The 24,660-nt window shown below is 39.4% G+C and overlaps 1 protein-coding gene across 3 annotated transcripts in view; it reads right to left on the bottom strand.

Annotated features, from left to right (window-relative positions):
- Positions 1 to 10,360: 10,360 nt before the first annotated feature.
- The window catches only part of ATP6V1H (ATPase H+ transporting V1 subunit H), a 49,535-nt gene continuing 35,235 nt past the window's right edge, over positions 10,361 to 24,660 (bottom strand). For all 3 annotated transcript variants that reach the window (XM_074819163.1, XM_074819174.1, XM_074819183.1), the window contains exons 12-14: positions 22,970 to 23,071; positions 17,158 to 17,271; positions 10,361 to 10,715 (exon numbers count right to left, since the gene is read on the bottom strand). In XM_074819163.1, coding sequence (XP_074675264.1) covers positions 10,655 to 10,715; positions 17,158 to 17,271; positions 22,970 to 23,071 — 277 coding nt within the window. In that variant the 3' untranslated portion in view covers positions 10,361 to 10,654. The remainder of the gene's footprint in view (positions 10,716 to 17,157; positions 17,272 to 22,969; positions 23,072 to 24,660) is intronic.

Here is a 24,660-nt window from a genome sequence, read left to right as displayed (position 1 = left end):
TGACAGCCGGCTGAACATGAGCCAGCAGTGTGCCCAGGTGGCCAAGAAGGCCAATGGCATCCTGGCTTGTATCAGAAATAGCATGGCCAGCAGGGACAGGGAAGTGATCTTACCCCTGTACTTGGCCCTGGTGAGGCCGCACCTCGATTACTGTGTTCAGTTTTGGGCCCCTCACTACAAAAAGGACATTGAATTACTCGAGCGTGTCCAGAGAAGGGCAACGAAGCTGGTGAAGGGTCTGGAGCACATGTCGTACGAGGAGCGGCTGAGGGAACTGGGGTTGTTTAGTCTGGAGAAGAGGAGGCTGAGGGGAGACCTCATCGCCCTCTACAACTACCTGAAAGGAGGTTGCAGAGAGATGGGGATGAGTCTCTTTAACCAAGTGACAAGCGATAGGCCAAGAGGTAATGGCCTCAAGTTGTGTCAGGGAAGGTTTAGACTGGATATTAGGAAGTATTTCTTTCCAGAAGGGGTTGTTAGGCGTTGGAACAGGCTGCACAGGGAGGTGGTGGAGTCCCCATCTCTGGAGGTGTTTAAGAGTAGAGTTGACATAGCGCTTAGGGATATGGTGTATTTGAGAATGGTCAGTGTTAGGTCAATGGCTGGACTGGATGATCTTCAAGGTCTTTTCCAACCTAGATGATTCTGTGATTCTGTAAATTCCCCTCATATCTTCATCTTGCTACGCACCAAAGAAATTATGAGGCCACTGTGAAGGCACTGATGAACCAAGAATACGTGCGTGATGTTAACAGAACATCATAGTACTTACATCAGGAAGAAACTATTCAAGGGGGGAAAACAGCTTTGGGGAAAATTATTCTGAGACAATAGAAGTGACTTTCCCTATTATTTTCAAAAGAACATTACCAGGGGAATGGAGTAATGCAATAGCAAATAATACCTGGGTTACTTTGGATAGTTAAGGGTGAAGTGAAGATTGACGTATTTGACCACATAGTTCTTCAGATGCAAGAGAAAAACCAAATTAGTTAACAACACACAAGAGTGTGTTGTTATATCTCAGAGCGGTTCATTCTGTGTGAAAAACAAGTCGAACCAGCAGACTCAGTCACAAGATAATTATGAAGTACCACATTTACAAAAGCTGTTTTGCTTCCCTACAAAAGCAAACAAAAAATAGTTGTGGGTGTAAACAGCTTAATTAAGGCATTTTTAAATTTAAATATAATACTGCAGCCTTCCCCAGAAAGCCACAAGTCTGACCCAGCAAAGACAACAGAAACACAGCATATCAGTTCAGTAATTAAAGCTCCAGTTATAGACCAGCTCATTAGTTCTGCCTGTGGTCCTCACGCTTAAGATTTTTCTTTGTGTGAGGAGGTGTCAGCTCCATTACAGATAATACATATACAGCCCGTGTCTCATAAACCGGTTCCCTCTAACACAGATGTGAGGCTTGTGTCAGGACTTTCTAACACCTCTAATACATCAAGCCTGCAGTGCTCTTAAGTTTTGCATTCTGACTCAAGAAAGAAAGCAGTCTTTGCAATAATATTAGGATCCACTAGAGACAGAGATAACTATTTCTAAGTAATATCCTTCTAAATGACTTCGGGAGGTATCTGGGGGAGAGTTACTGCCACCAAAGGTTAAGTAGCTATAGGAAAATATCAACACAAGAATAAGCTATCATATCCTCACCATAGCTTCAGTGAATCTGGAAGCAAGAAGGTTTAAAGCCATCAGGGGATTGGGTTTCTGGTCCAATCTCCCAACAGCAAGAGTAGGAGCAAGAAACACAACTGACACTAAGACAAAGGCAATTAATCCTGCAGCCATTGAGAATGGGGGCCCAGAATCAACAAGCCAGGCCTTTGCTGATCTTTCCTGAACCTTTCCTATAATCATGAGACAATGCTCTGCTTCCACAGGGATTCACAGCCCTTCAAGGATACTGGTTAAGCCCTAGGAAAAATTCATGGGGGAAATGGGAAGTGGCTTTGCTTCAGAGCCCTCCCTGCTCCCAGCACAAACCTTCTTCATTCCCTGCTGCAGCATCACCTTGAGCACAGACACTTGCACTAGCCTGAATCCTCTGGTTCGGAAGAGGTCTCTGCAAAGATCTGTCCAGGGAAACGAGATCACTGAATTAGCCTTTGAAAGGGATGAAATCAAGAACAACTTTTATGCTAGGGCAATCCACCAGTGCAGCTGAACACAGCAGGTCCCTCACTGATGCCCTCCTCAAGCGGCCATAGCAGTCTGGAGAGGATGGGGTTACCAAGCAATGCCCTGCACTGCTCACAGCGTCTGCTAAAAAAGTTGAGACCTTCTCATGAAAACCTTCTTGTTTATTACAAAACAGTTATCTCTTGATGCCATACCTCAGAAGGGAGGCTACACAGCAAGATAGCTGCAGAGCCTGCTCCATCTGCATGGCTTATAACCGGCTATTTTCATAAGAAATTTCATCAGAACACAGATTGCTTTTGTTTAGCCTCTTTGGCTTATTACAAATCCTGGGCTGCAACAGTGGTGATTAAATAACATTCCCAAGCACTGGTTTAATTAAGCAGTGTAAGTTATTTATGCTAGACAGGAGCTCCTGATAATACTGCAACCTTTATTTTTAACTCCTTTACTGCAAAGTTGTGCTGAGAAAAAGCACCATCTGTCCTCTACTTTGGTCACCCCTTAGAAATTACCAGACACTCATTTTCAAAAATTCTAGGAGAAGAGCAGAAGTTTTTGCCAAAGTAATGTTTACTATAAGCAAATTCCCAAAGATTTAGAGAAGCTTTATGCAGATCCCGTTGTAAAGGCCTTTCAGGGCAATTATTGTATTCAAAATACTATAGCCAAAAGGTACTTTAAATCGACAGACGAGTTGTTACCTGGTCTTGCAGCAGAGTTTCTAAAAGCTCAGAAAAGTCAATGAAAACAAAGGTTTAGCCTTTGGTCATCAGCGAGGAGCCCCTCTCAGGGCAAAACAGAAGTGACTATACATAATGCTTCAGGTATATAAGGCATCAGTTTAACTTGTTAAAGACCAATACCAGGAATTCAACCAGGACACTGGGTCTTAGGAAAGGTGACCATATAAAAACAGGAATGCAGGTAGAAGCTAGAGGCAGCTGCACATTTCCTCCCAGTACCACCTCCCAGTGCCCAAAGCTCAGCATCACATGGACCCAGGTTATTCCCGAGGTCCCTTCAGCCATGCGTCTCCTTGCAACAACTCCCCAGCCAGGCTATGGAAACACAGCAGCACCCCTTAGTTGCACAAATTCTTTGCTGCCAGGTATTTTTACCTGCACAACCCAACCAGCTCCTCTTGCCCTCACATAGGTGAGCTATGCCCTCTCAGGCACGGCACACACATCAGCCTAAATGTAGAAAGCCATGAGACTATTATCAGACCCTTGAGTAAGTCTCAGAAGTGTCATTTGATCAGGTATGGCTCTATTTCACTCACTCCCCAGGCACTTCAGGTAGGAAATAGCTTGCCTATCACTTCATAAAATGGCAAGTTTTATCTGCAATTTCTAACAGCTTCACATAATAGAAAAAAATATAATCGAGATTTAAAAAGAAGTAGCTTTAAAGGAAGTACAAACAACTCTCACCTCAGGAAAAGCTACATGGAGTTCTTTAGCCATAACCACAACAGGACGAAATACTACCTTTCCTGGCTTGCCTGGTGTTTAAGCCTCAGGGGGAGCAGGTTTTCCTGCGGTCATGGTGGAAGAGAGAAAAATGAAGCTGTAGGTCTGCTTACAGAAGGAAACAAGTCGGCAGCAGTGACATATATTTAGCACAAAGTCACACAACCCCTTCTACTACTTTGCCAGCCTCCCAGAAAGCCAAAAGGTTAAGTGGGAACAGCAAGCAGTTGTTCACTGCCCTAAGAGTCAGCATTTGCATCAATACACAGGATGAAAGTAGGATTAGACACACTCAGGAGAACAGCAAAAATGCAACATGTGCACCACCATGAAGCCTCAGCACACATTCTCAAGGAGTTTGGTTTGTTGGGGTTTTTTTTCCCTAAGGTAAGCAAGGTGGTAGCTGTCTGTCTACAGAGAGGGAAAAAAGCTATCAATATTCATTCTTTTACAACTCTTGCAAGACCATACAAGCTGTTGACAGCTGAAGTGTGGCTTGAGAAATCATCCTCCATTTGCTGATCTCTTTTGGAATCCATTTACCCAACAAACATCACAAATTCAATTACTTCTGTGGAATCAAGATGGGGCACAAGGGAGAAGCAAACGGCTAGAGATGTTGTACCACAGGCATTTCAAATTAAATACAGTTTGAGACACCAAGCAGAGAGAGTAGATGGCACAGAGCAGTCTATTTTGACAAAGACTAAGATTTAACTTGCTTTTGCATGTTATAAGCATCACCTACACAAGCTGCAATGGAGTTCATTTCAGAGTGTTTCTCCAGAAGTGGTTTACCCTTCACTGTTACTGATGGTAAAAATTTACTATGGTAAAAAGAGAATTGCTGAGAAAAAAAGTATTTTTTTTTATTATTACTTTATTTCAGAATTTTATTTTACATTGACAATACATTACCTAATTCTGTCAGGCTATGGAGACCAAGGCCCACAGATTAAATTTCAAGTATCATGCTGCTGATACAGCAGAGCCTGAATCTTGTGAGATATGACCAGAGCGAATACAAAATACTTCTATTATGAGCACTGCATGAAAAAGGTCTTAATTTTTATGCTCTTCAGAATCATCATTTTCCAACACCTGTTTCTCAAGCCATCTCAGGAGAGGAGGTGGAGAAGAACGTTTTAAAAATCTGTTGATTTCAAGTACTGTATTTATTGCGTCTGGTGATCTAGAATTACTCCATAGTATAAATTGTCTTTTTTAACCCAAATTGTGATTTTTCATATCTGCCTACAACAAAAATTTAAACTACACTAACATGAAGCTGTAGTCTCACAGCCAGTGAGAGATGTTTACAACCCCATTGCTGTAGAAGAAAACACCTCCCTCTTGAAAATACAAACTTAGAAACCCAAATTTGCATAAACAACAAAAATTTGCAAGTGACTTTACAAAACAAGGAATTAATGGTCCTTACTGCTCTAAAATAAATAAATGAGAGAATGGATAGTGATGGCAACTATGGCAACACTGAAAAAAAGTCCCAATAAAGATGACACTACAGAGAGAAGTTCTGCTTAATAGTTTCAAACAGGCACTCAAAAGATTTTTTTTTTTCCCCTGGCATTGAGTAGCTGGAAGCCAGATACAAAATGATTCTTTATAAAAGGTTTGAAATTAAAATATCCTGTGATCTCCTAGCCAAAAAAAAAGTTGCAACACAGAAATCTTGAAAGCAAAAAAACCCCAAACATTTCTAAAGGTCATTTTTCTACTCACTATTTTATGTCAAAATTATTTCATCTTTTTAATTGCTGACTAAAGTATCTTGCCCTGTGTTGCATGCACCCACAACCAAAGTATTAGCTGTGATCCCCACATTGGCAGACTCATAATCCAAAGGTGTATTTTAGCCATTCGAACCTGACAGAATAGGCTTGGTTTGCACACTTCCTTTTCATGGAAGTTATCTAGAGAATGATGACCTTTAAGTCTGCAATTTGTCATGTCTTCTTGCTACGAAATAATCCGATACTGTAGCAGCTCTGTGATTTCCAAATCATTAGGTTTTAACTGTCATCGCCACAATCAGCTACCCAATTTCTTTGCCCATTTTTTGGCAGAGCTGGATGTGTGTAGACTTTTTAAAATATTTCATGATGACACTGAAAAAGTTATTTAAATTTTCAGCTTGACAGTTTTGTCTCTACACAGAATCCAGACAAGGCAAACTAACTGAAGAGCCTTGAAAGAATTGTATCATTAATATGCACATAACAGCACCAAAGATGACTCATGAAAAACTAAATTGTTCCTTTCTGCATGAAAACTAAATTTGCAGAGGGACAAATTGTGCACTTCTGGGAAAACCTGTGAGATTATCAGGCTAAAAAAATATATATACATATTGTCCCACTGCCCACTTTTACTTGAAGAGGATTTTTTCAAGTTTTCCCTCTCAAGAAAAATTACATTCCCATAGCACAGAAGTGTTCTTGGATACAAACAAGTAACAGAAACAAGACACTCTGCATAACAGTCAGACATTATTTCATTTCTGTTTTTTATTAGGCTCCTTACTTAGCTTAGAAGCAGCAGTAAGGCCAAGGAACAGGTCATGAAAAATATTCCTAAAGGATATCGACAGTTTTTAGCACATCTTTTGTGTTCAGCAATATATGATGCATCTCAGAACTGGCCATACCAATGAAATATGCATACCCCAAGGAAAGAAGAGTTCCCACAGAACTCCCTAAATGCTGCACCTAACATTTGCAAGCAAGGTTGCTGCTATGGTATTTGAATGATGATACCCTTGGCCATTTGAAAATTTCAACAGCAGTTCAGATATTTTGAATAATCATTTTGGAGTCTAAGAGATAGTGAATATAATTAAGTTAACATACCTGATCATCATGAGAGCACTAGCTCTGTTCTTATCATCTTCTTTGATGCAGCACATCGTTCTAAAAAAGACAACTCACAACTACTCTGCAGAAGCGGCCAAAGGGAAAAGCAAGAGCTTTTGGTTAGAGATGAATCAACAGGATTTCTTATGACCCCTTGACAATTACTGGGCTAAAGCTAGCATGTCATTCACCAAAAAATAAATAAATAAATAAATAAATAAATAAAAATTGGCCCAGCAGGTCTGAGTATTAGAAATTGTTGACAATCTTCATTTGTTCATGCAGGTGCACAAAGACATTTTTGCAATTCTGATGAGATACTGAAAAGAGGTTTGATGCAAGCGTCCAGGGCCCAGGCCCTGCTCAGCCCTGGTTTGTTTGTAGCAGAGTAGCTCTCACTGGCCAAGACCAAGATCTGGCCTCCTCTTCATGCAACTGCAGGTCTTAAGATCTCCAATGGCTTGTGGGAATAAACATGCATTAAGCATATGATTAAAGCATCTTCCTGCCTTAGTTCCAGATGTCAGTACTGTTCTTTGTCATGCTTCCCTGCATCCCTCCTGCACTGAATTTTGAGAGGTTTAAATTCTTTGCTGCATCTTGCAAACTTACTCAAATTTATTTCCCATTTAGATTTCAGACTGAGACCAAAGTTTAAGGAAATCATTTACCAGATGTATCATGAAAAGCAAAAGAAACATCAAATGCAAAACTTGAAAATCAGCTTATAAAGATTTCAAAGACTCAGTCACTTTCATTATAGAAAAATTAAACTTCATTTATTCTTGGATGCAACGAGTGAAAACAAAAATTAGAAAAATTAAGAAAAGTTTCATGAAGAGAAGATTGATTACCATAATTTGGAGAAAGGTAACTGCAGCTCCTTGCTTTAAAAGCAAGTTAGTCATCTGGTCCATGACAGCTAATCTCCAGTTATCTCTAAATCTTCATGTCACCAGAGGGAAGGAAGGAAGCTGCTGGCACACACTTCTCTTCCTAACACCAAGCTCTACCCACACTGTTATCACACAGCCCTGAAGCATTCAATCTGCCACCATGGCATCTACCTACCTGTCCCATGCCAGATTTTGGGAGAATGAGGCTGAGCAAGTTAAGTGAGCTAATGCAAACAGGTGAATAGTAAAAACAGTGTTCAGTAGCAAAAGCTAAAGCTAATTGTATCTTGTCAGATAAAACCCAGATGCAGTAGAAAGTTTTACGAATTAGTTGAAACTCAACAAAAGCTTTTGGTTGAGTTTCCTGATTACAAAGGTTAAAAGTTCCAGGACAGCTCTGCCCCATTTTCTCTGATGGGACCATGGATCCAGGCCTTTCAGCAACTACAGGTATAGGCCTGGATCCATAGGATGGGAGATGGAGAACCTACAGCTCTCTGCTATGTCAAGATTCCCCAGGACCTCTAAGAGAGGGTGAGCACTCAGCCTCCTGGAGAAGTCTCAGCTCTGACAACTTCACAGTCCAAATTACCGGCTGCACAGAAGGGTCCTCCATTACCCACCCTCCCCTCCCCACCAGGTTTCCGGGCTTGTTACTGTACAGTTGTTGGTATGATCCTCCTGAGATCACAACCCTTGAGCCACATAAACATTAACCACCAGGGGCTGGAAATCTCATGGCTTTCAGTTTTCATAGGCACCAGAGTATCAATACTGCACACTGATATAAGTGAAACATCACAAGCTTTTCTTTACTAAATGGAGGAGAATGCCAGGTATCACACAGCTTGGAAACAGACCACATAAGAATTAAACTATGCCCAGGAAAGATGGGGAGGGACTCTCTCAGGGAGTGTAGTGATAGGACAAGGGGTAACAAGTTTAAACTGAAAGAGTGTAGATTTAGATTAGATACAAGGAAGAAATTCTTTATTGTGAGGGTGGTGAGACACTGGCACAGGCTGCCCAGAGAGGCTGTGGCTGTGCCCTCCCTGGAAGTGTTCAAGGCCAGGCTGGATGGGGCTTTGAGCAACCTGGTCTAGTGGAAGGTGTCCCTGCCCATGGCAGGGGGGTTGGAACTAGATGATCTTTAAGGTCCTTTCCAACTCAAATCACTCTACGATTAATACTAGCAAAGCAATGGAAAGGAGAATTTGTGTAATACATTAACACAATATTTAGATGTTTCAGGACAACCCCTGTGAGCAATTTTATTTAATGTTATGAATAGCTTGGTTATTTCTAGCTCCCAGAAAAGAGGAGGGGTTGCCATCAGGTTACCAAGCAGTGTTTCAGCATTCCCTTCAAAAAAGAAAACAATGCCAACTTCTGGTTTTGAAGATGGGGGTATATTCTTTTCCCATTAATGCCCTGTCATGGTTCTTGTGCCCAACATTACAGCTGTAATCATAGGACCAACCTTTCACAGCATCTTCAAGACAAATCTTAGGCTATGCTTACATCAGCAAGAAGTGTGACACAAGAATCTGACTTGAAGAGCAAGACATTTGGCGCTAAGAATTCAGTTTTCACTCAGCATGCATTTCAAAGGGCCATACTTCAAACAAAATCTTACCTGGTCCGATGGACTGAACATTTGCCAAGTAGCCAAAATGCACAGGATGTGTGTCCCACAGTTCAACTATCAGAGAACCCCATTCATGCACTGACACCATCATTGGTGCAAATTGAAGTGTGGAAAGCAGGAAAGACTCAGATTTATTTAAAGAGCATTCAACTGACCCAAGATAAAACTGGCATCATAGGTGCACTCTTGTTCTCCCAACAGCTTTTCACACCACCAGTATCCCTCATCACTGTAGCAACATGCAGCACTGAGATAAGATCCATTCAGATAACCTTCACTCCAACTAAAGTTAGTTTAATTCTTTTCAGGCTTCAGCATCTATTCTTATGATACTAACTTCAGTGTCAAAGCTTATGCCTCCTATATGCAGAAGTAAGCAATAGTCATTAATCTACACAATCCAATTTTAATTAAACAGGCCAAGAAATCATCACAAACTGTCACCCCTTAAAAGTCTTTTCTCCACTGCAAAATTTTAGTTATATATGATGACAATCCAGACTCAGTAAGAAAGATTTTTCCAATTTTTCACTTGATGACAAAGTACCCTAAGCTACCTCAGAGACTTGCACCACACAAGACTACTGATGAGATTAAGTCATGTTCTCTCATCTCTTTTTTCCATTCTAAAAATGAACCACAAGAACATCAACTGTTGTGTTGCAAGTGCCTCGAGCCAAGCTTCTATATATGCAACAAGACTGTTCTCACATGCCAATCCAATATCATCTTTGACTTATTGACGATCTTTTTTACTATCATGAGCTACAAAACACTGAAAAGATTGATAGCCAAATTATTTGGGTAATATAAAGGAAATACAATGGATTTTAGAATTACACCAGAATCCTAACATTTGCAAGTATTTTCAATAACAAAAGCACTCCATGAAATTCCAAGTTCATCAGCTACTGCACATTTGTTATTCATAAAAAAACAAACACAAGTTGACCTCTGATCTACAGCCTTAACACTGTTACACAGCTTGCCTTTTTTTTCATTAGAGGAGTGTTTGTTTTCTTTTCCTCTTCTCACATCCAGATTTTTTTAATGTAGTTTCTAACAAGAGAGGAGTACCCCACCCCAAAAAAACCCCCATACATTTGCTTTTATATACAATTTTAACACTATCTTGAGACTTGGTATATATTTTAGTACTGATAATCAACATTTCTCAGGCTACTGCATTTCCTACAGAACACCAAGTCAAAGCTTTATTAATTTGTCTGGAGACATATAGGGACTACTCGTTTTTCTTGGAAAGTGACAACCCTGATAACCCACTAAAAGACAAGAACAATTTTTCTAGGCTAATTATAATATGGAATGAATATCCTTTAATAACATTCTTTATTATGAGAATAAATACATAAAACAAACACAATATATTAGCCACATTTTCCTCATATACATTCAGAATATAACAGGAAGCTAATAGGCATAATCATGAGAACTAGTTGAACAAACGAATTTTTACTAAGCCAACAACACTGGAGGAAAGCTGGAAAGTTTATGCACTAATAGCAAGCAAAGAACATGTGATTTCAGTGTTTCCTTGATATTAAAGACAAACATACTGCAGTTATAAGCATGAAATGATGGAAGTGTTTAGCTCCGTGCAGTGGCCGTTTGAGGTTGTTCTGACTGCAGCTGCTTTCCAAGGTATTCCCTGAAATGCAACAAAAAATTAGATTAAGAAACATTCTGGAGAGTAGGACAGTGGTGGGAAGTATGAAGTAGAGAAAGAGGGAAAAGCTTTAAGTTTAGAATTATTCATTCAAATAATGTCTACCATCAACAGTCAACTGGAGCTACTACAGGAGTACTTAAGCTTTAGGTACCCATCATGTATGTCTCTGAAAATAAGGTACAAACCGAGTATCAAAAAAACTGTCTGGAAAAGAAAAAGCCGAGTGGTAGTATTTAGAAGTCCTGGCAACTGTTACAGAACACCCACAAGGCACACAGATATTGCTTGCTGAATATACATCTTAGAAGCTGTGGCAAAGTATTTAAAAGAATCTCTTCCCATAACCCAGCTGCATAAACACAAGTAATACCAACAGACATACCAGCAATTTAACCCACAGGCTAGCAAAATAGACACCTACTGAAGAACTATACGTTCAAGTTGAAAGAAAGAAAAGATATTCAAGCCAGGGCCACTGTATACCAACACTTTCTTTACAGTGTTTTCCTCACCTGTATTTTGAAGTGCACTAAGTCACTTATTTTATACCTGTCCTCTCAACACTGGAACAAACACCCCCTCAAATTCTTAGCATTTGTCTGGAGCAACAATATCTAAATTCTATGGAAAAACACTGCACAATTCTTCTGAACTGTTCTCATTTTTCACTGTCTCCTGTGAAAGCAGCTCAACACTTCAGCGAACCTCAAAGAAGCTGAAAGAGGACTATTAGTAATATCTGGCTTGTTCCTTGTTCCAGAAAATAAACTTCAGTAATTGTACCACTGTATCAGTTGAAAGAGAGGTTCCAGGACCTCTGAAATGTAGGCGTTTTTTCCATTGCTGATTATACACTTAGCACCACAGTTTCTCTCACTACACAGGTATTTCAACCTACACAGGTTAAGCATTAGAAGCAGTTCAGAGAAATAATGTTCAGAATAAAGCCATTTAAAAAAAAAAAACAAACCCAAAAACCCACAACTCAACAGTATGCATTTTTTCTTTATTTAAAAAAAGAAAAAAGATCAGTCCTTATTGCAAATCTTACTCTTATTTTTCTTATTTCAAAAAACAGTTTTCAGTTTACTGTCCTGTTGAACAGCTAGTCCCTATGCATTACAACTCCTATTGCACCATGAAGATTAGCATCACAACCGTACCACCCAACAGCACTTTTCTCAGTTTTAAAGTATCTAGAACAGCAAAATTCCTATAAAGTATCATGTTAACTTCAAACTGCACTAGCAAAGAAAATGACACATAATTTGTATGCTGAGCCATATGTTATGATTTAGCACCTTCCTTCACAGCTTTATCAGGTGTTGCTGCAGAATCACACTATTTTAATGCTTGGGCTGCACTCAATAGGTATGACTCCTGATCATAATCGGCAGATTACCACCCTCAAAGTAGAAACTGCTGATGGCAAAGAAGGAAATGAGCTGCTCTCTTGGGGTTTTGCAGGACTCAAAGCTGTACCACCAAAATAAGCAAATTTTGACAGCCATCCAAAAGCACAGCCAGCAACTATGGAAGGGCTTCCAAACTCAAACCTCCTCCTGCTCCTTAAGTATTTTTTGTCTTTGTTTCATACCTACATGCATGTACAGATTCTGTTGTCTGACACGCAGCCTTGGAAGCAACTGACACTTGCTGCACACATGGCTCTGCTCACAGCATCATAACCCTGCAAAGTTATTTATTCTTAAAGCACACATGAACTATTCTGAATATGAAATTCCTATGCAATTACTTAGGAAAATTAATCAAGCTCACAATCTGTAAGTGTACAACTATTGCATAGCTTACACTGGTTCAGATGTATGCTCACGGCTTACTGAAATTCAACCACATCACAGTGTATTCAGCAGAAATCTCTGAGAAGGCAGAGCAGTAGCATATTTTGTAGGTACTTAGTGCCTTTACAGACATATTCAACTTCTAAGGACACACAGTAGATAGTACAGTACCTTCCCTACAAAACCTTTTATTTCGGTCATTCATTTGCAGGTGGGAGGTTTAAGTCCAGGGACAATGGAAAAGCTCTTATCCAGCTTCCCCATGCCAAATGAGTACCTACAGTTACTTCTGTTAACCACTAAAAAGGAACTGTATTGATGATGAAGGCTAAGAAACAGGATAAATAAATACAGTTGATTGCATTATCATGTAGGCACTGTTACCAAGATTTAAGGCTACTCTGTAGTGTTGGGATAGGAAAAAAAAAGCAGCAGGGGGCTATCTTAGGAGATACATGGGCTTTGGAGAACAAAGTTTATACCAAAGAAGAATAGGGACAAATACTGAATGTTCAATGCTAACTCTATAGAACAACAGCTTCTAAATACAGCACACTGCAAATCCTAGGCAGTTTTAAGATTTTTCTAATGTCTCTCTGCATAACTAGTCATTTTAAAAGAAAGCACGTAATTTTGTCTGGGATGTGCACTCTGAAAATCATATAAAGCTTATCTGAATTTGTTGCTTCATTCAGTATGCCGTTTATTTATTTTACCTCCAATACCATACTTGATTCTGCATTAGTGATGCATCCTAACTCCAATTGTTTAGCAGCTGCCAGCATACTCATACTCTCCCTGTTGGTATCAACTCATTGAATAGCAGTTTTTTCTAAAAGTCTGCCTGTTTAAAGGAAGTTTGTAGGTCAGAGCCTGCACAGGTGAAGGGATCCTGTAGAGATGAGGCATCACACCTGAGCCTAGAGATGCAATCCCTCCCTAACAGCAGCTCACTACTACGGCATAAACAGAAAGGTGAGGCAACACAGTCTGGTAGTTTAGTCAATGGGAGCAACTGCCAAAAGATGCTACGAGTTTTGCCATTATGCTGACTCAGCCAGCGGAAAAACAAACAAGTTTGCAATCAGATCCACTATGGTTTCAGTAGCACTTGCATGAATACTGAATATTTGAGCTATAGAGGTTAAGCCACTGCACTTTACATTCACGTGAACAAAGAGCACACATGATCCATCTCTGCAGGTCAGCTAGACTGAATATTGTAACAATTCTCTTTTATTTCTGACCTCTGGCCCCCAACTCCCAACTGACAGAGCAAGAAAAAAGTAAAATGCTGCACTTACTACATGAATCATGAGCAAGCTTTCCAGACCTAACACAGCTAGAAGACAAGCAAGTGGTGGAAACTAATGCACAACGTTCTAGATGACCAGTAAGGCCGTAAATAAATTACACGGTAAATACAGAACATCTAGAATTCATCTAGCTCTTCATCTAGCTCCTATTTTAGTGAAGCAATAGAAGGTTGGAATTAGACCCTTTAGAATTAAACCAGGAGACTATAGGTTTGCAAATCAAAGACAGAAGATTATTCCCACTGCTCAACTTCAGGCACTGAAGCTGCTCTGCCCTGCCCTAAAAAGCAACCTGCTTCTCTCTGTTGTTCATAGAAGGAACCTGGGCTTCTAACTGCAGGTGCTTTTAGTCACAACATCCCATCCCTGAAGTTCAGTAAAATCTTGTGCCACAATGCACATGAAAGGCACCTGCTTCACCTGTAGAGATTAACATAATAGGTTTCTTTAAAGTGATATATGTAAGTGTTGTCAGTTTAGAACTTAATGATTTGATTCTTTTGAAGTCTGCATCATTAAAAACATTGCTCCAACCAGCACTAGGTTCCCCAAAACAGTTCCTAATACCTAATAATTAATTACCATTTAAAGATATTAAGTGATGCTAAAAAGATACCTTTTCTCCCTGTTTCATCAAGTGCATGATCATTTAACTTGCACATGAAACTGGAATATTTCACCTGAACTTACCTGATTTGAAAAGCTGACAGCAGTTACTGCTTTTGCCAATCTAGCTTCACTATTTAACAGAATGCCTGAGAGTCTGATTTCTCCCCATTTATCCCCAACTTAAAACCCCCCAAGGAAAAGCCAGTTGAGCCACCTGTAATGAACTATTGAAATTACTTAGGAGTTAACTGTCTCCAAGATGAGTTATTAACAGTCTAATGATACAGCTGCATTTTAAGCAGAATGCCACTTCAGCTGCCCCATGACACTCCCTTGGTTCAGGTACCATAAATTTTCCTTGCTCTGCTACTCCACGTACAGCACTTGTACCAAGCCTCAGTCTGGCTAAGCAAACCTTTATTTTCTAATCCTTCTCTCAGTTAGCCTCCAGATCTAGGAAGAGCCTGACTACCTCTGTCATACATGTGTGTCAGATAGAAATGCAGAGTTGTTCCATGCCAATCAAATTCAAGGAAAAAAACAAATTGCTTTAAGTGAAATAATTGGAATTCCAAAACACATGGAAGCAAGGGGTAAAGTGCTTATTGTTTCCCCAGCTCTGAAGACCAAGGTAAGCAAAACCTTAAAGTTGCCAAGTAATCCATCTTATGACAAATCAAAGCTAAATAAGTAGGCGCTTGAACTGCACTGTGCAGCCATCAGGGGACTCTGCTCTCTCTTCTCCCCATACAAGCTATGAAACAGAAGAGCTCATGACCCACATCAAAAGCCAGATCTATACAAAGACAGATCTAGCCTCCCACATACAAACGATGTGTTGTTTCCTTAGCTCAAGCTATCTCATGTCCATTCCAGGGGGAACACTACTTTGGCAAATACGAGCCAAGGACAATGTGTCCCAGAGGCTTACGTTGAAAATGGGAAAAAGCCAGGTTACGCATCCTAGAAAACTTTTACGACGAGTGAGGTTTGTGCTGGAGAAAGACCAGAGTTTTAGATTTTTATTACCAAATTTACAAGACGTCAGAACACACATGAAGTAAGACCTGTCCCCTCCTGCAGAAGGTAAATTCATTAACTAAACCTTCCACACTGTAATCTGTTTAGCTATGGCTGACTTAGAACACTCAGAATGCTTCAAATGTATCAGAACAGCATAGTGAGAAAAGCAGCATATCACCAAACTTACAAGTCAGGAGGAGTGTAATATACAGTAATGACCCAAAATTAGGTTGCACATGACCACACTTTAGTCTCCATCTCCACACACTCAGAAATTCAATGTTATTTACCAAAGTCCTCCCTACAGGTGAAGAATATTAACACTGGATTTGTCATAGTAGGTTATTTAAATGTCTAGCATTTCGCTGCTGTAGAAGGTTCCCATAGTATGAGAGAGGGGGGAAGCAGGATAAAAGGAATATAACATGCATGAGAGTTAAAACCCCATATTCTTTAGAAGAAAAAGGGGAAAAGTTGCTTTGTTTTACAGAAGATACACTGCAGGGAGAGGGGACAGGAGCTTTTTGTCAGCCTGGCTAGCTTGTCTTCTACAGCAAGTAGATGTCTTAACCTGTCAGAATGTGCTTGATAAACCTTGTTCCCCTACCACTTTCACATTGTTAGCATCATCACTACTCAGCCTTTTAAAAAGATCACACCATGTCAGAAGCGAGAAAACTGGCACAAGTTATAGGTACTTCCAAACACCAAGCTTTTCGGAAATAAAAGGTTGTTTAAGTTCAAAATTAAATTAGTTGTTTGTATCTCAACATCTTTGTTCCAATGTACTGAGATGTATTGTTGGATTTTATCTTTCTCTAAGGCAATGCCAAATTAGAAATATGAGCTTTGGTGAAATCATAATTAATAATCAGATTAAGAATCCCTCATTAGTATTTTTAACTCTCCATGTTTTATGCTTAGCATACCTAATTAGTTTGGCAAGCTACACCAAGTTGTTGTGTGAATACTAAAGTTTTTCAGAACTTCAGCCCTTCAATGCTGTTGGAAAGACAGTGCCACCCACCAGCAAGTTCTGTGGCAGAACATGCCAGGACTTCAGGGTTTTGGAATTTTATTAGAGAGTTAGTCAACAAACAGTGAAAGAAGAACCTCACTTCAAATGCTGTTCTCAGCAATTGATGAAAGAGGTACCAGCAAGTAATTTTCAACTAACCAAGCAGCCCACAAGCTTCTGCTACTCCAGGAGCTCAAGAAAAGTTGCACTTGCGTCCCTTAAAATGACAACAGAAAAAATAACAGTGTAGAGTGGGGGAAAGGAGTAGAGCAAAGAACATCAATGCAAAAGAATGGTCAGGCATGAACTTTGCAAAGCAACTGCCAATTAAGTACTTGAACAAGTACAAGCCTAAAATTACAGCTTGGATTGAATATTAAGCAGTTCAAATAAGTTAAAATATATTGTTCGAGTTAATTACTCATATGACATTCAATCATGTAAGGTGAAGCTACTCAATTCAACTGCAACCAAAATATACAGAAAACGTAGCTAAGATCTTACACATCAGCACCATATTGCTCTTATTTAACAACTGCACTCTTACCACATAAAAATGTTATTCCCCCCTTAAAGAAATCTACTGTCTTGAATATTCTCTCCACACCAAATATTTCTTATTTTTAGTGATATGTTAAATAATCTTCACATACCAGTTGTGAACCATCAGCTTCTGCACAGCCAGCAGTGCATTATAACGAACTTGTTGGTCTTCATGATGCATGTGGTTCATTACCAGCTGTTTACCACCAAGTTGCTCAATCACTCTGAAAGAGAGGAGAGGAGCAGTTTTTTTGACATTACTTCAGCTTCTGGGTAGCTATCCTATCCAACCACTTCATGTTCAAGGCTTTAAGAGGTTAAGTTAATAAAGTAAATATTATGTGACTTGGAAAGTATTTATTTCCTACATATACATCTTATTTGACATGTTACAAATGCAGATCTCTCATACTACCTACTGGTTTTTTTATTTTTTTTTTTTTAAGAATTCACAACATGAGAAAGTGTTTGTATTGAACTCCTGTTTGCTACCCACTACCTACTTCCATAAATTTTGAAATAAACGACAACCAAGAAAGGAGACCTTTTCAAAGAAGGTTATTTACTTTACCCAGCTTGCTAAACAACTCAATATTGGCTTGAAAGGGTTAGCAGGGTACAGCACTATCTATTATTTAGGAGGGGGTAGTGCCCTTTCCTCCATAAATTGATGATAACCAGGTCATTCAATTTTTTGCAAGAATAAAGCCCCAATCCAGGCCAGCACTGCCTAATCCAGAAAAAATGCTTGTGATCACACCAACACCTATTAAGCCATCCACCTGGTACTCCTCATCGTGCTTTTTGCCATCCAAACTGTACTAGAGCCACAGATACAGAACTGGCTGCTAAGATACAGAACTGCACAAGATACAGAACTGGCTGCTAAATTACCATTTCCAGAAAAAAGATAGACTTGAGCTCCATCTTTCACTACAAACTTCACCACAGTAGTCAGCAATATCTTTTTTAATAGCTATACCAAACCCCACACAAAATACTGATGAAAACTTGTATCACGTGTCATGAATATATCATTTAAAAAAAATAGAAGGCAACACACTTAAAACCTGAAAAAGTATCACTCTCCAGATGAGACTCTACATGCAGCATTTTGATCTGTCATAACAAAGTAAATTTGGAGAGAATTTGCAAGGAATATATAAATTGATTACTCACTGACTTGCATATGGTTTTTTACATCGGTTCTCTCACAGGTCACTGACTAGCTAAACATAATATCCTGTGAAGAGGCTATTGTTTCCATTACTCTCAACCTGATGCTATCCTGCCATTCTAAGCTTGCATTAGCTACCTGCTTTTATTACTGTTCTTTTCATGGCCAAATTAATCCATTACTACTGCACAACACAACATGTTTTTGTAAGCTGCAGAACAGGTATAAAGACATAGTGTGGAGATGAAAAAGAGAATTTCCCATTTCATTTTATAACTCAGTCAAAACCATCCTGGAGACCACAGGGAACATTATTTCCCCACAACATCAAAACATTTAAGGATGTTTCATACAACAGAAATGCATCCAGAAAAGTGCAATTGTTTTAAGCTGGAAATCCTTGCCAAGAATTCAACAAGTTAGTAATATAAGATTCAAAAAAACCTTTATGCCTGCCTTAGGCTGCCTCACATTTTTAATCACGAGTTAAATATAAGACCACTGCACACAAAGACAAGACTATGAAACACAAACAAGAATTTTTTTCCTCGTTACAGGACTAACTTGAACACTGAATTTTCAGGAATTGAAAGGAGGCAAAAGAGGCATTAAACTCTAAAGCTTCCTTTACGCTAGGAGCATGCAAGAATCAAAATGAAAAGTTTAAGTCCTACAATCACAAATGGTAATAGAGTATTTCAGATGACAGTACATCACTGATATTATAGCCAAGAATATGAAGAGTCAGTGTTACCATTCTTGCATAATGCTGCCGACCGGTAGAAATCACTTCCCAGCCATGTGTTTTAGACTGAAAGGTAAGTAACTGTGAGGAAGGTTCACAGTGAATCCTGTTCCTTCAAGTTCCAAACCTGCTCAAAACACTACTTTTAGTTCTGTTTTCCCTCTCCTCAACTTCTGCTTACTTTACAGCAGTAATAAGAGCCCAGTGGGGCAATTACAGTATGTGTACATCCACTACAGGGACTGCTCCCCATAGTAACAGTGCACTAAGCCAAGACAGTGGCAATTCAAACAAGTTTCTGGAGACAGATTTTAACATGACCCATTTAAAGGGAGAAAGAGGAAACAGAAGATGAAGACTAGATGATCTTTAAGGTCCCTTCCAACCCAAACCATTCTATGATTCTATGAAGACCAATGAGAGCAGTTTAGACTGTTATAGCAGAAAATATTAGTATAAAATCCACACTACATATCTAGAAGGAGACCAAGGTGAAAAAGGGAATGCAATTAAGCTGGTTTTGAATCATGAGCTAAGGAAGGGAATGGCTCTGGGTGTCAATCTCGTGCACATACAAAACATAAAAACCATGTTCACGGCACTCAGTTGACTAAAAGTGTTGATCTTACATAACAGTAACCCTTGGGCCACACGGAAGTTGTACTGGATGCTGATGTTTAGCCTGTGTTTATTTTCAGTGACAGCAAACACCAATGCTGTACTTTATTTCTGCTGCTATATTGACAAAAATGCATGTTGGTGAGGCTTATTAGAAGCCCACGGTGCTATTGCCTTGAGAATTTTGTCCAAAATGTGCAATTTTAAAGACAACTTAAAATTATTTAAGCTGACAACATTAGAGAACAGCCAAGCAAAAATGTAGTATTTAGTTTAACAAAAATTTTCTTTTGTCAAAGAGAAAGGTTAGCCAGAACTGTAACTCTAGGTCTGCTGTGAGCAGCACATAAATTCAAGAAGTTTTAGGTTCTTCAACGTTCAAAGGCTGAAGGACGATCCAAGTTAAGAGCTGAAGGATAAACACAGGAAACAACAACATTTAAAGACATTTGAATTCTCTTATTCTTCTAAACCAACAAGTAGCATCCATTCTCAAAGTGAGTCATACAATGAGAGTGTGTAACGTCAACCAGGAGTGAGAACAATAATCAGCTATGTATCAAAAAACATCGTAGTAAGAAATGGACTATTATGTGGGAACTGACACACAGTCCTTCACCATTTTAAGATTTTAGTCCTAAAATTGCTGAAGTTATACTTAGTAAGAATACAGTGGATTACAAAGGAAATTCTTTAAAAGAGATTGAGGCATTTTAGGTTGTCCATCAGAACAGAAAGCTAAATTAGTCAAGTCCTTAAGCAGAAAGCAGCTAAAGTACTAAAATTTGCTGTAAGAACGTGGGTTAGAATAGTATCTAGGACACTTATTATTTGCTGATGAGTACTCCTTTTGAAGGCTGACGCACTGTGAATAGGTTTAACAGCCTGAGAGCTGAGCAGAGCTGTGGTTTCACCAGCAATACATTTTCCCGGCTACAGACTGATACAGGTCCTGTTTATCCACTCATCTGACTTCATCACTTTGGTCCAGCAACTGCGTGGCCATACTAGCCCAACCATTATGCCACACTTGTAGATGTGTGCAAGCTGTTTAAAGATTATGGCAAATGCCTAACAAAAATGGTTTCAGACAAAGGGCAGCTCAAAGCAAGGACAACCAGTATTAGTCCTTCAGCTTTGCTACTTGCAGTCATCAGTATGAGTCTCCACCTTATTGGAGGATATCTTGCCTCCCCTCCAAATACCACTTGTCACAAATCTCTTTCGCAAGACACAGGAGCTAATTAGCAAATACACAGTACTGCTCAGTACAAGTGGTACACACCGAACACCTCTGACCTTTCTTAGTGGACCTAGAAAACAGTTAATTTGTTCCAATAATCTGAAAATACCTTCACTTCAAGTTGCTTACCAGACTACAAGGGTCATGACTCTCTCTAGAGCGAACAAGTCTTTCTAGCATATATATATGGCACAAAGTTTCAGTCTGTTGTTTGTGATTCTACTACTGTCAAGACAGCAGTCTGCACAAGAAGTGTTCATGAAATTCCCAACAAGCCTGGAAGACCATTCTCATCTTTCCCATTAAACCCTATGCAGAAACCAGAAACAGGCCACTTCTTTGCTACAAAAATTAAGTCACATGTCCCTTCGGGTGACTGAGAAGCATTGTTCCTGCAAAAACCAAAGGTCCCTTTCTGCTTCAGTGGTCTCTCTACCTTAGAGACGCAATTATTCAGCAAACTTCTTTGTTCACAGGTTTTTAAAACAAAACAAAGCAAGAAAATATAGCAATGTCTGTCTGCATATTTTGAAGGAATTCAGGTTTACAATAAATATTAACTTTCACTGAAATGTGTATTTGTGTAGCTAACAAAAACATGCTAAAGACTGCTAACTGAATCTGTGCTAACATCACTGAAATTACAATAGAAATTCTTTGTGAGAAAAATCTTGTCTCAATAGTCTTAAGTCATGAAACAGACCTAATCATTGTTGAAATAGTTCATCCCTATTGTAAGTCAAATAATTATAGACCAATAGTCATTACAGAGGGTAAAAATTATATTAGAAGAGCTACCAAGAATTTAATAAACATTTCTTCTGGTGCATGCCTTCTGCTTTAGTCTGAACAACTTATTCAAGACTTGTTTAGACATAGGTTTCCTTCACTGTTAAGAGACACTTAAGTATATTAAGTCAAAGATCTAATTTGTATTTTCTCATTTCATCTAGTTTGTGTTTTCTCACCTTCCTGGTGAATTAAGCTTAAGCATAACCTGCAATCCCTATGTAGCATATTTTAATATCAATAAACAAAAAAGCCACAGGCAACGTATATACTCTAGCTGCTGTTGCATTTAGGGTGAGAATAAGTTTGGTAAGAGATAAATCCCCTGCATTCTAGCCGGTCCTCAGAGATTAGAGGGGCTAGGGGCGGCTGGACTTATCCCTTAACAGGTATACCAATTGGGGTCGTAACTATAGGTCTGACTCAGATGCCCGAACAGCCCGTAAACTGTAAATCCGATTGCGTTCAAAAGAAGCCGTCAGATTCACGACTGGTGCGGATTAGTGGCTGTCACTATAGGTCTAACCCAGCCCAAACAGCCCATACACTGTAAGTCTGCTTGCATTCAAGAGAAGCAGTCAGATTCACGAATAGTACTGTTTATTTTCATGCAACATCTCTTTAAGATTGCCTACGATAAATGCAGAAACTGCAGGTTGGCTATACAGCACTACACAAAAGTATTGCAATCACACACACACAGTTCCCGGGTATACACTCAGCGCAGCTGAGGAAATCTTACCAAAAGGCATCCCTTCTGGGGGCAGGGGGCGGGGTGAGAGCACAAACCCGTCGATCCGTCCCTCCAGTTTGGTGTTGGATTATCGTCCCTCCAAGTTAGGTACAAACTTGGGGTACTATTTATCTTAGTAGGTATGGGTGAGTGGGTGGGACTGTAGTCAAGTCATTATTTTTTGAGTAATGACATAATTCATTTCGTGGTGCCAAGGGGTACAGGTAGTTTTTGTGGGAAAAAGAGGGAGGACAAGAAGCAAGGTCAACTTGGTGCGAGGGGTGCAGCTGGGTTGTGTGGGAAAAAAGGGAGGATGAGGCACAAAGTTGGAAGGTTGCTACAAAAATCATCTTTCAAGACAAAAAGAGTAGAATAGGAGATAAATCTGTCCTTGAAATGAAAGAATGGGACCGCGCGGCCTATGCCCCACTTCGTGTTCCTCCTTGGTGCCACAACAAACACAAATCACTGGACCTCCATCCCGTCCTGTGCTTGCTTTGGGTGCCCTGTGTCAAGGAAATGTGTGTTTTGCAGGTTTCTCACTGTTTTGCTTTTCTCACATTTTCAACACCTAACAGCTGGTCTCTTGAGTAACAACATATTGGTATTTTTCTTACCGTTTCCCACGGGGATAGTGTCGTACATATTCTCCCACATCATGAGCAGCTACAGCCAGCACTTGTGGGTCGTCAGAAACCTCCAGAAGTTTGGTCAGGATTCTGGGAAAGGATTTGAAACAATCAAGTCACAGGTTTCATTTAGGGGAGCTTTTTTTGTATTGATTTTGTTGGGGTTTCTTCATCGTTGTTTTTTAAAATCACCAATAACTTAAAATAACGAAGTCTGTAACCATAAAAATGCTTTACAAGTCACCCAAACAGCAAAGCTAGAACAGAACTTTTCCCAAATGTGCAGTTATGCTTAAAAGAATTGAGATACTGCCCTAATGAACAGAATTATTAAGATTCACTAGAGTGAGTTTAGTGAGCCACATCTACAAATACCTATAACCAAGGTTTACAAAATATCTCAAGACAAGTTTTGAGTTCAAGATACACTGTACTAACCAACATATAAATATTTATAGACAGGGCAGAGGTGGGACACAAACACAAAGCCTACACAAGGCCAACAAATGCTGCTGCTTCTGTTATACGACAGACCCCAGTCATGCTTGCATGCTGTTCCCACCTCCCGCACTCAAGATCCTGCACTATGGATTCAGAAAGTGGTAAGGCCACATTGCTCGTGATGCAGCAAGAGGGGTATAAGCCTGCTATCTATCAGCCTTTCCCCAACACTACTCTTCCCCTCACCTTACAACAGCTCAGCGCAGGATAGAGGACAAAAAGGGCAAAATATTACGCAGAACACTGTTACACAGAGTCATTTAAAAACTAAAAGGCATCCCAGCAGTTGAGAACAAAGCAGCACACAGAGTTCTTTGGTCTGTGCAACTGTGAACTTCTCTTGGTTCAAGACCATCAACTTTATCTAAAAAACATCACTTATTCAAGTGTTGAGGACTAAAAAGCAGTTCTGTCCAAACTCAAAGACTGAGATGATGAAAGCTATACCTTGTAATTGACTCCAATTTCATATATTATTTTGTTAGCATGAACAGAAACACAGAGCTGTAAGAGTTTCTCAACTCTTACTCCAAAAACACAGACAATATTAAGTAGTTTAATCAGTTTTAGTGGAAAACAGGTACCAGTAACACTAGTCTCTTACCAGTAATGAGTGTAAAAAAAAAATGACACAGATGTGAAGGCACTAATCATAAGTTTAAAAGGTTAAACATACAGATCACAGGAAAATTAGATTCATCTATCCTGAGATGACAATCGTGTTCTAATCACAGAAAGTTAGTAACAAGTTGAAATAGTTAAGGAGGTTAAAAATTCAATTGGAATTAAAGAAACACATTCTGGTAAAATTAAATTACCACAGCCACTGCCTCCCTAGAGGCCAGAAAGTGAAAGACGAAGCACTTTTCATTTTAAAAGAATTCCTAATTCGGACAAGAAGTAGGAGCAGAAACTTGAACACTACTCAGACAACACTGAAGATCCATAAAATATCGTTGAACAAAATACAAGTCCAGCATCACTTGCTTAAGAAGTTAATAACAGAGAAAGGCAGGAAAAAAAAATAAGTTTAACAGTAAGCTTAAATATATTAGAGTTAGAAAACAAGTAAGGTCGCAGATAAGGGAAGATAAATTATGTACCTTGAAGCAAAGAAAGGATTGTCTGTTAAATGCCTTACAATGCAAAAGAAGTTCTGAGCTGCAAGAATCTCCACA

This window comes from Strix aluco, chromosome 1, assembly GCF_031877795.1.
Source record: "Strix aluco isolate bStrAlu1 chromosome 1, bStrAlu1.hap1, whole genome shotgun sequence".
Lineage (NCBI taxonomy): Eukaryota > Metazoa > Chordata > Aves > Strigiformes > Strigidae > Strix > Strix aluco.
The sequence above is the reverse complement of the archived record's forward strand: the minus strand, read 5'-3'. Positions and strand labels throughout refer to the sequence as shown.